The sequence below is a fragment of the Pleurodeles waltl genome, chromosome 3_1 (assembly GCF_031143425.1).
Source record: "Pleurodeles waltl isolate 20211129_DDA chromosome 3_1, aPleWal1.hap1.20221129, whole genome shotgun sequence".
Lineage (NCBI taxonomy): Eukaryota > Metazoa > Chordata > Amphibia > Caudata > Salamandridae > Pleurodeles > Pleurodeles waltl.
Genome location: NC_090440.1, coordinates 785722254 through 785740163, shown reverse-complemented (window position 1 = coordinate 785740163; position 17910 = coordinate 785722254). Strand labels below are relative to the sequence as shown.

The 17910-nt window shown below is 42.1% G+C and overlaps 1 protein-coding gene across 1 annotated transcript in view; it reads right to left on the bottom strand.

Moving 5' to 3' along the window:
* Positions 1–17910, bottom strand: part of LYVE1 (lymphatic vessel endothelial hyaluronan receptor 1) — a 104347-nt gene that overhangs the window by 61682 nt on the left and 24755 nt on the right. Inside the window, exon 2 of the mRNA XM_069223616.1 lies at positions 27–198. Coding sequence (XP_069079717.1) covers positions 27–198 — 172 coding nt within the window. The remainder of the gene's footprint in view (positions 1–26; positions 199–17910) is intronic.

The following is a 17910-nucleotide window of genomic DNA, read 5'->3' as shown; positions in this document are numbered from 1 at the left end:
TGCAAATTAAAGTTAGAGGTGTGTACCTGCAAGTTTCAAAACCATGGGCGTGCGCTTCCTCTATATGACTTTTATTTGCCAGAATGAATCCCAGTTTTTCGCAGACAGCTGCTGCTGTGGCATAGTCAAAGCTGTAGTGTCCATTGTTTGTCTTCACCAAGGTGACCCCTTTAGTTCGACACTCATCAAAGGTTAAATCTGGAAAAGAATTGACGAGTTCACGATTAAGAGGAGAAAACAATAATTTTACAGGAGTGCTTTTTTCAAGCACCAAAAAACGCGAGTCAAGTCTTTCATGGTTTTGACCTCTTTTCAATGTATTAGATTTTGGTTCGCCCCACACAGTGCTTAATTTGTGCTTGTTGTTTCCGGTGCTGAGCACTGGCACTTATTTTTGAGGGCCGGGGCTAATTCTTCTGCCTCAAGCATTTGCTCCAGGCAAAAGACACATATGGGAAAGATGGAGGATGGGAAAAACGAAAAAGCGTCACAAAGGGAGAAAGGAGAAAGCCGCAAGAGTGAGCTGAAGAGGCAGGGAGTGGCTTTGTATGGATTAAAGAGGCCCAAAATTGCTTCAGGATTACGCCGCCTCAGTATTCTGTGTTTGCACATTTAATTGCCGCGTGTTTAAGAGGAGGGCTTTGGGCACCGGCACTTTTTTATTTACAAATTAAGCAATGGGCCCACATATGCAAATTGTACATTGTGCTTCTGTGGTTTCTCAAGGCTAGTTTCTGTTCGAATGAGTGTTAATTAGTACTTCGGCGAGAAATACTACAGGCCCTTTTCAGGGCTGGCCTTTACGGTCAACAGGAGTTGTAGGCAAGTTTCAGCCTAAGTGGCTGCGTCTTTCCCTTTCTGCGACATGTGCACCACACAAATAGTCCATTTAGTGCATGGCGGAGCTACACATGATGATTGCAAGGAGTATTTAAAAAGTCTTTGGTGCCACAAATATTCTTACAATTAATGTCATAAAATTAGGACACATTATATTGTTATGGTAAAATAGACTGCACCTATTAATTAACAAAAACAACGCAGACAGCACTATTTTAGTTCGTAATGCTATTGCTATAAAACACTGCTTTGCATGAACAGTGGGTAGATTCATGAAATCTCATCACAATTTTTTTACGGCTACTTACATAGATTTATTATTTTTTCTGTATTTACATAGACTCTGACGGTAGGACTCAAAAATACGTGCAAGGTAGGCTTACTGGCTTTACTCATTCCTTGCCAACAAAAATTGCTACAGGTAGTACGTAGTGACAGTAAACTACAGGAGTAGGTATGCTGGAAATTACACTTACACACTTTAATGTATTACACGTGGGAATAATCTTTCCTTAAAAGACGTCCCCTGCCGCCCAGTGGTCGCTTGTGACTAAAAGCAGTGGTGGGGCACAAATACAAGACGGAATTGCACCTTGTGAGTGAGCCTCACTACCCACGTATTTCCATTCACCTACTCACCGACTGCCTTCGATCACCTACCCATTTACTCATCCACATTGTCATCCACTGCCATTCACACAACTCTTATAAACAGACACCCATCCAGTATCCAGCAGTTTCAGTGATAAAAGGTGCACGTTTATTTAAACTGCAGATTACATGTTTAATATGACATATCACATCATTAGTCTGCAGAAGAAATAAAATGAGCATAACTAGCCATGATAAATTACTGGAACCATTACTGCCTTTGAGAGACATCACCTACAGAGGCAGTGAAGGGAGAGAAGAGCTGAAAGAACACATTTTTTTTTATTGTCTGTAAAAAAGATAGAGCTCCAACTTACTTGTGTGCAGGGTTATCTTTGGCATATTTATGACTTAAGGTCTTCAGGTCACACTCCTGTCTCCCATAGAGCCCTGGATGGAGTTATTTATTGTATTTATTCCATTTCTCTGCTGCAGACTGCTTGTAATGCAGGAAAAGGGGATTTTATTTGCGCAATGCCACATTCTTTTAATAAAATGTGACCTCTGGTACGTAGACCCTTCTGATCACACCCCACTATTTGAGTAAATAGAAAAGGGTGGATAAAAATATCTGAGTGACATGAAGGTTTCAGAAACCCGGGCTGAACAAAAAACGCTCCAGGCTGTTTACTATCAGGGCTTCTGGTGGAGGAGGAGATAAGCCAGGGACGTCACTGCGTTCTGGGAAAAAGTAAGGGCTTTGCGTGGGCAAGCCCTGTCAGCCCTACTGTGCAGCTTTCAGCCACATACTGACGCAAGCGCAGTGTGGCTTTTCAAAGTGCACAACTTTCACTCGGAAAATGTTGTGCAGAAAATGTTTTACTTTCATCATGAAATTAAATATATGCTTCACTAGAGAGGCCAGAAAAGGCTAGGGGCGCAGACCCCTAGCCCTTGAACACCAGCCGCCCCTGCTGCCGCCTAAAAATATGGGGGTTTTCGGGGCACTTTCCCACTCTATTTCCAAACTTGCTGCAAGCTTTTCAGTAATATATTTGTGTATGAATACTCCCAAAGTTTCGACCTTGAGGAGTTTCTCCAACATTCCCAATGTCTACTTCTACAGGAATATATACTTTATCACTTGGTCCAGTGATAATTTCATAAGGTTGGTGGAATTTTCCAGAGTTGAGAGTAGAGTTTTCAGCTGAAAAAATTTGCACATTCTCATTCAGTGATTTAGTAATTGGGAATCTCGCCCATAAGTTTAGCTTTTTGTGGTCTTGAAGGTCTTCACAGACCTCAATTCACCAAATTGAAAGTGACATCATACATGCTTTGATCTTAATAACATCACAGGAAGTGACATCTTATGACTTTTGACCCATGACTTGTCAATGGACATTTACCTGGATTGTAGTAAGTGAGTGACATAAATGATTCTGATATTTCATAGCGGTTTCTGTGAGGTGGGTGAGATTCTTTCCCTTGAGAAAATAGTAAAAGAAATGGACTTTAAGGGTGCTTTTTACAGCATAAGTTTCATATAAATGTGCTAAAAAGCCACATACTCTAAAAAGGCACCTATTAAATATTCAGGTCCCTTCAAGGTGTGCCAAACTGTTGAATTATGACAGTCTCCATGACATGGCCCCAGTCCAGTAGTGGCACCCATATGTCAAAAAGTGCCTCCATTACTAGGGACATCATTTTGTCAAGGGTGCTGCATTTGCCTAAATATTACATACCATGTGCCAGAGTTTTGCCATTACTGCCACCCATGTACTATGGATGATTCTTATGTCAAAAATGATGTCTAGTACATTGAGGACAGCATTTTGTAATAGATGCCCCCTGACATGCCATGGCTGTCCGTCCTTATGCCGAGAATTTCCTTTACTGTGCCAGCTTCAGCATTCTCCCACTGGTGCCACCTATGCCAAGAATTTTCTCCGGTGTTCCACTGCCAGCATTTTTCATGGGTGCGCCATACCATGATTTACCTCCAGTGCCAGCATTTTGCCATGGGTATCCTACATGCAATTATTACTTCCAGTACGCCAGTGCCAGTATTTTACATTGGTGCCTCTATGAGCCAACACACTTGCAAGGTCCAACAGCAGACATGCAAGCATAACAACACGTTCTCACTTACTTTCACTTATTTACACTCATTCTCACAAATCCCATTCACTCTTGCTCACTCCTTTGCACTCACTTTCACTCATTCATTTTCACTGTCTCATGCACTAACTCTTACTATGGCTCGCTGATTCACACTCTCACTTACTCTGGCTTACTTATACTTTGTCACTCACTTACACTCACACAATCACACAAAAAAACTGTAGTAACCATGTCTTACACAGTGGTTAAATAATGCACTTTAATGGACAGAAAATATTGCACAACTTAGGATCTTTACAGCCTGCATTCAACTGCCGTACCACTGTTTGACATTTCCTCAACATTCAAAACAGAATACAATTACATCATAATAGCCAGTGCAGAGACCTAGCATTGGCTACTACGTTATCCTTCTCTCTTCTTTTGTAATACAGAATAGCATGTTTGAGCTCCTAACAACAAAAACAATAAAACCAGAACATTATGCTTACGTAACATAACCCTATACTTAAATACAAAAGTAACTGGAAAATAAAACTAAGAATAACAAAAATGAAAGAAAGACCTATGCATATGATAACTTCTTAACACCTCACCTTACTAAAGGTGTAATAGTATCCACCAGTACCCAAATATACATAGACAATATGTTGTCAGGAAAGATTATGAACAGAGACCAATATAACACACATCCATGTAGACACCAAATATTTCAACTATATCTAATGGGTAATTTATGTGAATGCTACTACGAGCACATAAAGGATGCTGCACCACTTTGTTTTCATTTCTTGAGTTTTTGATGTTAGTGCTATTTTTATCCAAGAGTCCCACACTTTGATCAACATTCAAATCAGTTTCTGTGGCAGCAAACCTCATAGTCACCTGAGTGTTGATAACCTTAAATACTTTTCCTGCAGTCCAGCAGTTCTTGTTATTGACCCTAATAGCATTATCACACACCTTGTCAACAAACATGGGTTCCATATATTTCAAAGTTCCTTTCCTTCTGTGAACAGGCACCTTGATCTGTACTTGGTCACCAACTTTTATAAAAGAAGAAACCACCTTTCTAGCATAAAATAACTGTTTTGCTTACGTGGTGCCTCATGTACATTACGTCTGACAACCTCATCCACTTCTTCCATTACATTATGTTTAACCCATCTTGACATCCAGTCTGGACAAATTTTGAATGAAAGCTTTCTACCACTCAATTGTTCAAATGGGGACACTTTCGTAGAAGGATGTGGTGTGGTACGATAGAACCAAAGCATTGAGCGCACAGCATTTTGAGCAATGCATTTGCTCACTATAGCCCATCAGATGCAGTTAACCAGGGTCCTGTTCATGCGTTCTACAAGCCTATTAGTTTGTGGGTGATATAGTGAGCTTCCCAAGTGCTTTATTGCCCCCCGATGCAAACAATTCTGAAATTTCTCACTGGTAATCTGCAATTCATTGTCACCTACAATGTGAGACGGCAAACCTTCTCTTAAGAAACCATCTTTCAAAAAGTCTATGACATTTTTGGATGTAGGATCACTCATGAACTGGACCTCTGGCCACTTTGTATACTAGTCAACCAGAACAACAGCAAATCTGTATGTAGATGTTAACAAAGTGAATGGACCCACTAGGTCAAGTCCACATTTTTCCTACTCTCTAGTTGGAAATTCAGTTGGCTACATGGAAGGGTTTTTGATTTTAAAGTCCTGCATTACACCAGACTATGCAATCACCCACATATTCATCAATTACTTTGTCCAAAGCAAGCCCCCAAACATTCTCAGGTACTCTATGCTTGGTTAAGGTCATACCCAAATGACCCTCATGTGCCCCACACATTATCCTTCTCCTTAATCTCACAGGAGGCACACATCTCTCTCCAAGCATGAGTAGCCCATCTTCTACCAACAGTTCAGAAGAAACTTTAACAAAAGTTTGAAATTGATACAGAACATTTTTCTCATTTTTAACAAACTTCATCACTTGCAACAATGAATCATTCTTGCTCAATTTTGTTCTTCTCTCTTCCTCATTCATAGAACACATGTATTCCAACTTAATAGCTGCAATGAAACAACTTTCTTCTTCTTCCTCTTCAACAATATCCCAGTCACTTTCTCCGATGGGAAACCAGGAAAGATAATCTGCTTTGCCATTCTTATCACCAGGTAACTATGACAACTCAAAAACATATTTCAGTAGTTTGGCGGACAATCTGCCAATACAAGGAGTAAGATTTTTGATCTTGTCTTTTTATAATATAGAGACTAAAGGACTGTGATCAGTGCACAACACAAAATTATTACCCCAAATCTAAGGATGGAACTGCCTATTTGCTCACCAGCATGCCAAAAGTTATTTCTCAATGACAGAACAATTAAATCCAGCTTAATAGCCTACTTGCATAGCCCAATGTGTCTTCCACGTCATTTTTAGTTTAAGTGAGCACAGCACCTAACCAAAAACCACTATCATCAACTGTCATTGTGCATATTTCTTTGGGGCCAAAGGGTTTAAAAATATTTGTACCTGCCAATTGTGATTTTATCCACTCAAAAACTTCCTGGCAAGTTAAGGCCCACACAAACGGAACACTTCTTTTCAACAAGTGGGTTGAAGGATTGACATTTGTTGCATAATCTTATATGACTCTTGAGTAGAACTCACAGAGACCAATGGATGATTTGAGACCATTCTTATCAACAGGTGGTGACACTTGAACAATTGCTTCAACACGACCTGGTCTTGGTTCAATCCCATGTTCGGATATCACATGGGCCAAATTTTCAACTTTTTCCTTCAAGAATTGACATTTCTCACCAATAATACAACTCCTTTCTCTTGGATCACATTCAACAATTGTACCAAGATATAATTGTGTTCCTCCTTGGTGGCCCCATATATCAACACGTCATCCTGAAAAGCTGCCACCCCTTTGATTCTTTGAGCATCTGACACATGATTATTTGGAAGACTGCTGCAGCAGACGCTAACCCAAAAGGTATCCTGCAATATTGATAGGTACCAATAGACGTCACGAACGATGTAAAAGGTCTGGATGAGGGAACTAAGACAACCTAGTGGTAGGCTGAGGCTAGATCCAACTTTGAGAACCACTTAGATCCATTAATCATGGTTAGTAACGTGGGTATTTTAGGCAAGGGATGATAACCAACCCAAATATGCTTATTTAAACTGTGTAAATCCACACAAACATGCAAATCACCATTCTTCTTTCTAGCTACAACTAATGGTGACAACCATAGTGATCACCCTATAGGCTTGATTATCCTCTTTTTACATAGTTCATTCAATTCTTGTTCAAGTTTCTCCTTTACACTAAATGGTACACTTTGTAGCTTATGTTTCACCGGAATTGATCCATCTTTGACTTGTATTTGATGAGTGAAACCTGTGATCATGCCTAATTGGTCTCTGAATACAGAAGGATATTGTTGTAAGATTGCTTCCACCAAATCAGTGGATTCAACATCTGATATTTGTTCTTTGGTCCCCAGTCTGAGGGCAATTTTAAACAGTCCTTGATGGAACCAATCCAATACTGATGACCCATTTATAGTGACATACACCTTTCCCAGGATTTTTCTTCCTGTGAATTCTAAAATGTCTTAAAAAAATCCTGCAAGTTCATTTTTGCGTCCCTCATAAGACACTGGTGCCCCGCCAGGTGGTTCTTACTATCTATTTCATCAAGTTTCTTCAAATATTTCCTGCGTAATCATAGTTATTCTGGCCCAAGAATCAACATATAGATTCATCTTTTTGTCACCAACTCCAATTTAAACATAGACATCTACATATGTAGAGGCATCTCCTGTCACCACGTCATCAGCAACCACCATCACCATGTCTCTGAGATCATCTTGAATGTTCTGTACATTGTGTTATTCATCATACTAGGTCCCAAGCACATTGACTATTACTTTGCTGTTCAGTTTGGTACTGACAGACTAACTATTATCACCACTCCACATTCTACTCTGACACACTTTGGCAAAATTGCCCACTTTACCACATTTTCTCCAGATAATTTTTTTTGCTAGATGAAGTTTGTTACCCCTAACATGAGTGGTGTTGCCACACCTAAAACAAATGTCCATCTGTTTAAAAAGCAGGTGTAGGAAGTTGGCTCTGTATATACTATCTCAAAGTAAGAGGTAGTGTGCACAGAGTCCAAGGGTTCCCCTTAGAGGTAAGATAGTGGCACAATTAGATAATTCTAATGCTCTATTTTGTGGTAGTGTGGTCGAGCATTAGGCTTATCAGAGGGCAGTGTTAAGTATTTGTTGTACACACACAGGCAATAAATGCGGAACACACACTCAAAGAACTTAACTCCAAGCCAATAGTTTTTATATAGAAAAAATGTATTTCTTAATTTATTTTAGAACCACAAGATTCAAGATTTGAAGTAAATACATAAAATGGAAGGTACTCTACCCCACACAGGTAAGTAAGTAACTTTGAATTAGAGCAGTAACATACACAGTTTTAGTTAAAATGGCAATAAGCTATTCATATACGTACTCGGATGAACATAACATATTATCTCTTTTTTTCCCAAAACAAACATACTACAGTACCCACCCCAAATAATAACCAAAATAACAGGCGGAGCAATAACTTAACTCCAGCAAATCTTAAAAAAGAACATTAGTGTGTCCTACAAATGTGAAATACATTGGAACAAATGAAATATCATTATTACATCATGTTTCTTTGAATATACATTCAACTCTTAAAGTGTGTGTGTGTATATATATATATATATATTTATATATATTTGTATATATACATATATTATATATATATGCACACACACTTTTATCTGTAACCCTCCTTGAGCTTCCATGGTACACGCCTTTCACAGGTGGATCTCTGTAGAACATGTTGATCCAAATTTCCAAAAACTGTTGTGTTGTTTTCTTTTTCCACATGACTAGATAATACATTTTTCTTATCATCCAACTCATTCGAGACATCACCTTGGACCTTTACAATTTTTCCTACTTTCCACCAATGACCACCCTCCACTGTTACAGCATTTGTACACACTTTCTTCACTGTGACAGGTTCACCATAACTGGTATCCCATTTCTTCACAAAGGTTTGACATTTGAGATGTATCACATTTCCAGGTCGAAATATTTGAGGTTTAGTTGATCATACCTGTCTTTTACTTTATTCTGTGCCTCTTTCACCCTACTCAGCAAGGACGTTTGGTCCACCTTACTCATAACTTTACTGTGTGCCGCTTTGGGTTTCCAGGAAGGACAAATATTTACAAAGTGAGGCGCTGTGACAGGCACATTTTTACTTTTTAGGGTCGAGCCTGCGTTGCATGCGCTCGCGCATGCGTATCACAGCGAGACGCTTTTGTATTTAGAAAAGGGCTCGGAGCCCTGTCAACTTCACGTAAGTGTTTTTTATTGGTTCGTGTGCTGGCCTAATAAAATCCGCTTGCTTTCATTAGTCGAAGGCATGCATACGTCATGCCTTTACCGGTGGCTAGCCCTCCTCGAGCGCAGAGACCAAGTACAGAAAACATGCGAGGCTCGCTGTTTTCCATCAGGCTCGTGGACTTCTTTTTCTCTCATTTACGAGCGCGATCTAGCTTGGCAGAAGTCGAGCGCTTTACATAGTTAATTTCACTTTTTCGGGTTATGTACATAAATGCACTTTTGCCCGATAGGTGAAAAGTCGGGTTATGGAGTTTAAAACGCGATCAGCTCTAACATGAGCAAACACGAGACCCGTTGCATTGTAAATGCTTGTTTAATTTGAGAGCATGAACTTTGGGAAGCCTAGGGCATTCTTCCTTTCCTTCAGTCACGTGCTCAGACGTCATCGCTCCCAAAGCACAACCTCCTCCCATCAGCGTAGAGATTCACTAAAACAGGATGCATGGAATTACAGATGCACAACTGTCCGCAACAGGGAGTTTCTCATGGAGTGAAGACAGAGTAAAGAAGAGCAAATCTCGGGTTTAGTTCTTAATCTCGGGTTGAGTCCCTGTATGATGGGGCCTGTAGGCGAGCTACAGAAAGGGCCTACAGGCAGAGCATCAAGGGGTATAGCAGCACCTACTAATTACTCCGCTTTAGGATTAGGTTTTTTGACAATTGCAGTAGCAGAAAGATATGAAGAGCAACAGAAGCAACAACACTAAGTACCACTGCATAATGATAATACAACAGGTAAAGGAAAGGAGGGAGAGTGTGGAGCAGATGTGCCAGCAACATACAAAAACAAGCCAGTGAAGTATAATATGAGCGTCAGTCTAAGCTTGTTAGACGGTAGCAAACAAGAATAGCAAACAAGTGTGAACACAAAGAAAATCAGGAGAAATTGTTACTTACGAACCCTGATGACCAGCATAGGAGCACCAGATAGGAGGCTTCCATGACTTTCATGGCATGGACAGCACAATATCTAGCAGCCCTACTACTGTCACATGACAACACCAAAAAGGCAAGCAAGGAGGCCATGGGTCCAGGCAACTTCAGGCAGCTTCACAGGGAAAACGGTCAAGCACCAAATCTGCTAAAAACGCTGGAGCTGGAGGTTTGGTGAAATGCAGGAAGTTGGGGAGCTGCTACTGATGGGCTCTGGGAGGGCAGGAGGGGAACCACAGTTCAAAAACTGTGGAGAACCTCGAATACCGCAGAAATCTGGTTGAGTCTCTGCTAGCAGACCTCAATGCACACACGCAAAAAACAGCTGTGTGCGAGCATGACTACCTTTTTAGGAATTGCATTATTTACCTTAGTAGCAAGGCTAATGTAAGATTGCATTGGAAATGTATTAGTGGTGTGGAAATTAAATGACATGTGAGCTGCAGTGTATATTTATAACAACCACATGTATAGCAACAATGTGTTTGCTTTAGAGAAGCCTTTTGGAGTTGCATAACCACGGCAGTAACAGATGACATGCAAAGTTTATAAAAACCTAGATTTATACGTTAGGTAAACTATTCCTGGATTGGCCTGTACACCCACAAGGATGAATGCTAAATACATAAAAGTGGGACATGCTAAATATTAAGGAAAAGTATGCCTTCACACAGAACTGTCACCAAAAGCTATTTGTCATTGTGCAGTCAAAAACTGTGTTTTACCCTGAAAAGGATTAATTGTAAGTACATTGTAAGTAAAATAATAGATTTTTGATAACTGCTATTGTCAAGCAACTTTTGAAACGTGGATTTTCTGCTACATCAGAGTCACATAAAATTAAACCTCTTCTATTAGCTTCCTTTTCCTCCTGTGCCTGTAGCTGGTACTGCAATTTAGCCTTGGGTGTTAGCCTTCTATAGTATAATACACCCACTTTCTAAGCAAGCAAGACTGGTGTAGTGCCAACATTGACACCTTGACCTGGATGAGTTACCTAAGGCAGACAGGAGCATTTGATAACACACAGGACTTTTGTGACAGCCTTCCTCATCTAATAAAGCTCCCAAATATGGACCCAGTGACAGATGCAGTTCAGAGAGTTGCCTCCTGGATTCGTTTCTGTTTATGGCAGGAGGGGAAGCCATTTCCAGATCAGGAAGGGGCTCTGAGATAGCACACTGAGCTCCGGAGAATTGAGCCTCACTTGTGCCACTTTGAATGAGAAACTCTGGTAAGGTTTGCAGTAAAGTACAAAAAAGATATGCTGAAAAAGAGCACTGAGTTTTAGCTTGAATTCTGCCATGATTAGGCCTATGGAATGTTTAAACATTGGAATTAAGACAAGCTGTGGCAAATAATTGTTCCCAGTAGCAAAGCAATTTTGTTGATTAAGAAACCCCATTTTCTTCTTTCAAAACTGTTGATGCTAAAACTAAAGGCTTCAGAGGAAGCTCGAAAACGAGATATCCTACTTCAAGATTCCATCATCATGCCTTGGACTGCTGAAGGATTTCCAGAAATACCAAGGTAAAAACTTTGACCGTTACACCTGAAATTCACAAAGTTATGTGCCTACTGTAAAGGGTGTCTCTAATTGGCACTATGCCATTTCTTGACACTTTTTTATTTAAAACTGAAAAGTTCACATCGCTACTCTCCTTAATCCATTTTCCCATTGTTGTGTCATTTTGCTTACTAATTGTTCTTGATGTCTCCAAGTTGGATGGGGAATTTTATTGTTTTGTTTACTTATTATATTGGTGATTGTTACAGCTTGAACTTAACATGTATTTCCCTGGGAATTGTCTGCTGCTTATTTGCAGGAACCTAAAATATGCCAGTGTTTCACATTGTTGTGTGTTTCGATGTAATCATGTTATGTGTTATTATGTTAGTATGCGTACCCAATTCCAAATTAATAACCCAATTCTTGACAACAACCTCCAGAATCAGGCATGCAATACACAGTCAAGAACCAATCAGCCCCTGGCAATCTGTGAGCAATCGCCTCCTGTCATCCCTCCTTGACACCAAGAAACCTTCCTGCAAATGGAATCTAGGTCTGTGGTCTCCAATACAACTCTGATGGCTGTCCTTTTTTAAGACTATAGCATCGATGCTGATGCACTCACAGAACCTTGGTTCTGCTCATCCACCATACCAACGACTTAGCACTAGAATGCAACAGCCTCCACCTTGACAGAACAGAAAAAAAATTGTGGTGTATCCACCAGACACAGAAAGAGTTGTATTGATAGTTTCTTTGATTGTAGCTCTGATCAATTTACCTCTTCTTGTGATTTGAACTTTCTGGGAGATTTCAACCTCCACTAGGAAAAAGAAGATTCCTAATCATCCCTCCTAAAACCCTTCTTTTCAAACAACAACCTATCAGAACTTTGCAACTTCCTAGACAATAATGAGTCTAACTGGATGGACCTAGGGTTCATAAAGAAACGCGACACACAAATCTTTAACCTTATTGAATGGGATTAATTTCACCACATTTCGCCGCATGCAAACAGATTGAGAAGGTGCATTGGCAAAGTCAGTACGTTTGACCTTACTGTGCTCAGGCTTGTAAACAAAGGCATGATCAAATGTGCATACTATGTGGGTTGTGCCTCAGAGTCTTAATGTAGACTGACTTGTCTTGCTCTTGTCCCTCTCTGCTTGTGTTTTGCTCCTCAAGTTCTTTGATATGTGTTCTAGCACATATGGAAATCCCATAAAATAAAATTAAGTATAATACAACAAAAAGTACATCCATGCATAAAGTGCATTCTAAAGCCAAATTGGGAACAAAGAAAATCCACTCGGTGCTAGACACATAACTAAAAGTGACATTCAGTATTCTAGTCCCAGGGTTTCCATTTCAAGTTGAGCTAGTAAAATATTCATGGGTTTTGAAAGAGCGCACATTTTTTTAAATACTTCAAGATTATCAGCAGCATCATAGAAACCGTGATTTAAGTGCCCCAGTGGGACAGTTATATTGTGAGCCTAAAGGAATGCAAATATTGCAAACGAAAAATGCATATGCATCTCTTTTCTGGCAGATATGCCATTTAGAATTCATAGATGCTGGACAGAAAGTCTTTTCTTCTACCGAAATGGGGATGTGGGGGCTTCAAAGTATTGTATCGAAAAACATCAGAAACAGTCTCTAAGAACAAAAATGACATCATAATAATATACAAAGGTAAAGAAACCTATGAACACTATGCCAAAATAAACATGCTCTACAGGACTGAGCCAGAATATAAACTGGCAGAAACAATATGTCACAGAATACAACAGGAAAACATATTCAAACTAATGTGCCAGAATAACTAGACACTTGAATATTGTGCCTTCATAAATGCTTCATAAGAATACCATGCCCTAATTACTAAATGTCCCTCTATTAGACAGAGTGAGAGAGGTAGGTTCAATCTGCATTATGCAGAATTTTCTGTTGAACCAAGCGACCCAGTTCTGGATTGACCCTGCATTCAGTAAATACGATAATACTAAAGAAGAAAAAGACAGAAAGAGTAATTCCCATGTGTTAGACTTTCATCCTTGGTGTGGTCTCCCTTAACTTTTTGCCTCTGTTCCCCAGGTTGTTGATGTGTGCTGGACTCTGTTATGGCTATTTTTGTTACTGTGGGCATTTTACCACTGCTAACCAGTGCTAAATTGCAAGTGCTCCCATACAAAATGTGTATGTAATTGGTTCATCCATGATTTGCATATTTGGTTTACTAGTAAGTCCCTAGTAAAATGCACTAGAGGTGCCAGGGCCTGTGAATCAAATGCTACTAGTGGGCCTGCAGCACTGTAAACAAGGCTCAGGCCTGCCACTGCAGTGTCTGTGTGTGCAGTTTTAAACTGTAAATTCGACTTGCCAAACATTCCCTTTTGCTGCATGTAAGACACCCCTAGGTAACCCCCAGGGCAGGGTGCGGTGTATGGTTAAGGTAGGACATATAGTAATGTGTTTTATACGTCCTGAAAGTAAAATACTGCTAAATTCATTTTTCACTGTTGCAAGGTCTGTCTCTCTCATAGGTTAACATGGGGGCTACCTTTAAATCTGATTAAACTGTAGATTCTCTTTGAGAGCGGATGGCCAAGTGGAGTTTAGGGTCTCTGAGCTCACAATTTAAAAATACATATTTTAGTAAAGTTGATTTTGAGATTGTGTGTTTGAAAATGCCACTTTTAGAAAGTGAGCATTTTCTTGCTTATACCATTTCTGTGACTCTGCCTGTTTGTGGATTCCCTGTCTGGGTCAGTTTGACAGTTGTGCTGGTTGCACCTCACACTAGACAGTGACACAAAGGGAGCTGGGGTGTAGCCTGCACAGTCTGATGAGCCATCTGTGCTAGGAGGGAGGTGAGGAGTGGTCACTCACACCTGAAAGGGCTATGCCTGCCCTCACACAATGCAGTCCCCAACCCCCTGGTGAGTGTCTGGGGCCTGGCCTGGGCAAGGCAGGATTTCACATTCAAAAGAGACTTTAATTTGAAGTAGGCCTACTTCAAAGGAGAAAGTGGGTATAAGAAGGGCACCCAAAGCCAAAGACTTTAAGGAACCCTTTTGGAAACAAGAGGAACCTCTGCCTGGAGAAGAGCTGAAGAGCTGAGGAAGAAGAGCTACCCTGCCTGTAACTGTGTTTTGTGGAGCTACCCTGCAGTTGCTGCTTCTATCAGAGTAAGAGGGCAAAGACTGGACTTTGTGTGCCTTCCATCTTGAGAAGTACTCTCCAAGGGCTTGATGTAGAGCTTGCCTCCTGTTGTTTGAAGTCTCAGGGACAGCAAAGACTTCTCTCTGTCAGCACCTGGAGTCTCTGGAGAGACTCCTACTCTGCCCTGTGGTGCCCATCCAGTTCCTGGGACCCTGAAAGGAGAAGCTGGCAGCCCAAGAGTGAGAAATCCACACATCGACATTGCGGGGAAAAGATCTATGCAACTCCGATCCGCTGCTGAAAAATCAATGAGCCGCCGGCTTCATGGCTGAAAATCGGCGCTCGCATGCAGTGTGGCTGAAAGATCGATGCACACGGCTGGATAAATGGTGCGCAGCATCGATGACGGAGACTCGTGAGATCCCAACCTGTGCTTAGTGGTTTTCAGATCATCGTGAGGCAGGATTTTCAACGCAAACATTGCTGGGCGTTTAAGAACGATGCAAGGCCTGCCTGGACCCGAGAGTGTGGTTCAAATCGAAGCATCGCTCTCCTGCAGAGAGAAGAAACGATGCACGCCGACTCGATGAAAGGAGAAACAACGCACGGTCTCGCTCGTGAGTGGAATCGATGCATCACAAGCCGTTTTTGACTCACACTCACCCGTACAGGGTTATTTTTGACGCACCCCAGGTACATTTCCACACTAACAGCGTTAGCTTTGTGTTTAAAATTACATAAAGACTCTCTTTGGTTTTTAATTGATAGCTTGACTTGTGTATTGTGGATTTTTGTTGTTTCGGTCTTGTTTTGTTTAGATAAATATTTTCTATTTTTCTAAACATGTGTTGTGTCATTTTTTAGTGCTGTGTGTGTTGGTACAAATACTTTACACCTAGCCCTCTGAAGTTAAGCCTACTGCTCGTGCCAAGCTACCAAGGGGGTGAGCGGGGGTTAGCTGAGGATGATTCTCTTTTACCCTGACTAGAGTGAGGGTCTTTGCTTGGACAGGGGGTAACTTGACTTCCAACCAAAGACCCCATTTCTAACACTGTACATATCTCCATTACAGTTAAGTGCTGTGTACCAGCTGTGTTGTGCCAAGCACTACCTTTACTTTTCAATTGACTGTCACTTATGCTTTCTCTTTTTGCAGATGTTGGTGTGGTCACAACTGTGTACTGATGTGATGACCACAGACTGCTTAAACACATTTGTTGGATGGATTCACACATTACAGGACATTTGCACAGGATAATGCGGTCCAATACATTGCATATTGTTGTATGATATAGCACAAATAATTCAGTTGTGTTCAAGGGTGTTTGTTCAAGTGACAAAAACGATGGGATAGTGCAATAGAGTGGATTGATGGTGGACAGAAATGTCAGTGTAGTGGCCCAGTTGGTTTGTAGCACAGGTCCATCATCCATGGGGCCATAGGAAAAGGAGCAATGGCAGTCCAAAATGTACAAGATGACTCAGTGGGACACAAGGGAGACATTCTGGAGGGGCTCATTTCGGTCTTGGTCTTGGCAACAGTCTCTGGTGTCTGTCTGGGTAGCAGGAAACATTTGTGGAGTGGTTCACCTTCTACCAGGGGGAGGGGTGCTGGTGGCCTGTGAGTGGTGTGACAGGTCCTCCTGTTGACTAGCTGCAGCAGATGTTGTTGGCTTGTGAGTAGTCTGGCTAGTAGATGGGGCCCACTGGTGTGCTCTGTTCTCATGCATCATGTTGGCCATGTCACCCAGTACCCCTGCAATGAAGGCCATCTTGGCATTTAGGCCCTGCAACTGCTGCATGACCTCCTGGGGGTCTACCCCCTGCAGCCGCTGGTTCTCCTACAAGGTGGTAATCACATGCCCCATCCTGTCCAGGATTGTTGGTATGCCCCCAGGACATGTGTGAATGCCTCCTGGGCAGTCGGTTTCCTGGGTCTGGCCTCCCCCTGGTGCACAACTGACCTCCCACTGGTCCTGGCCCCCTGTGCCTCTGTCCCCTGAATGGTGTGCCCACTCCCACTCACAACAGGACCTTCATCGTCTTGCCTGTGTGATGTTGACTCTGGTTCCTGTACAGATGGGCACAATATTGATCGACGTGTCCTGGAGACAGAGGTTTGTGGACGTTAGGTGGCTGCTGTGGTGTTGGAGTCAGGTGGAGGGGCCCTGTGGTGGACTGGGTGTGGGATGTGGAAGCTGACTGACCAGTGGTCCCAGATGAGCCAGGGAGTTTGTCCAGATCGAGACATCCAGAGGTGCTGTCGTCACTGAGGGCATCTTCTGGTGGAGGACTGGGTTGCTGTTGCACATGCTCGCTGCTGACACTGGCTGGGGCACCTATGGACATGTAGGTGATTTGTTTCAGTCATTGTCTGTCACATATTCCGCATTCCTGGCTTTCCGTATGGGTTGGGTGCTGTCCTCCCAACTTTAGTTAGTGTATGGTGATGGATTGTGGGATTGGCAGTGCTACCTGCTACCCATGCATTCCTGTTGTGTGTGCAAGCAGAGCTGGGAGGGGTGTGCTTGCAGTGGGTAGGGCATGCAGGGGTACACAATTGAGGGTGGTTATGGGGGTGATGCACTGTATGGGAGGGAGTGGGATGTAGGGATTCTGGGTGAGGGGGTGACATGCCATGCAGGTATCAGTGGAGGTAGGGTAGTAATGGTAACTTACCAGTGTACAGCCCTCCAGTGACTCCAGTGAGGCCCTAACGATGCAGGATTGCCAAGATTTGCTCCTCCCATGCTGTCAACCATGGGGGAGGAGGTAGGGATCCACCGCCGGTCCCCATGATGGCAACTTGGTGCCTGGATGCAATGGAACTCACCTTCCCCCGTAGGTCATTCTACCTCTTACGAATGTCGTCCCTTGTGCATGGCTATGTTCCCACGGAGTTCACCCTATCCACGATCCTCCACCATAGCTCCATCTTCCTGACAATGGTTATCTGCTGGGCCTGTGCACCGAACGGCTGTGACTCTTCCCTGACAATTTCCTCCACCATCACCCACAGCTCCTCATCTGTGAAACGGGGATTCTTCTGTGGGGGCATGCCTATTGTATGGTGGGTGTAATGTGTGTTGTGCAGAGTGTCATGGCTGTTGGGGTATGGTGTGTGGTGTTTGATGCATGAAAGGTGAATAGGTGGCTGTGGTTTTTGTGTGCAGTTCTTGTATTGTCTTTTTATCTGGCAAATTGTGGTTCGTTTTTTGTGTTTTCAAAGGATTGTGATTGGTGTGGTGTGGT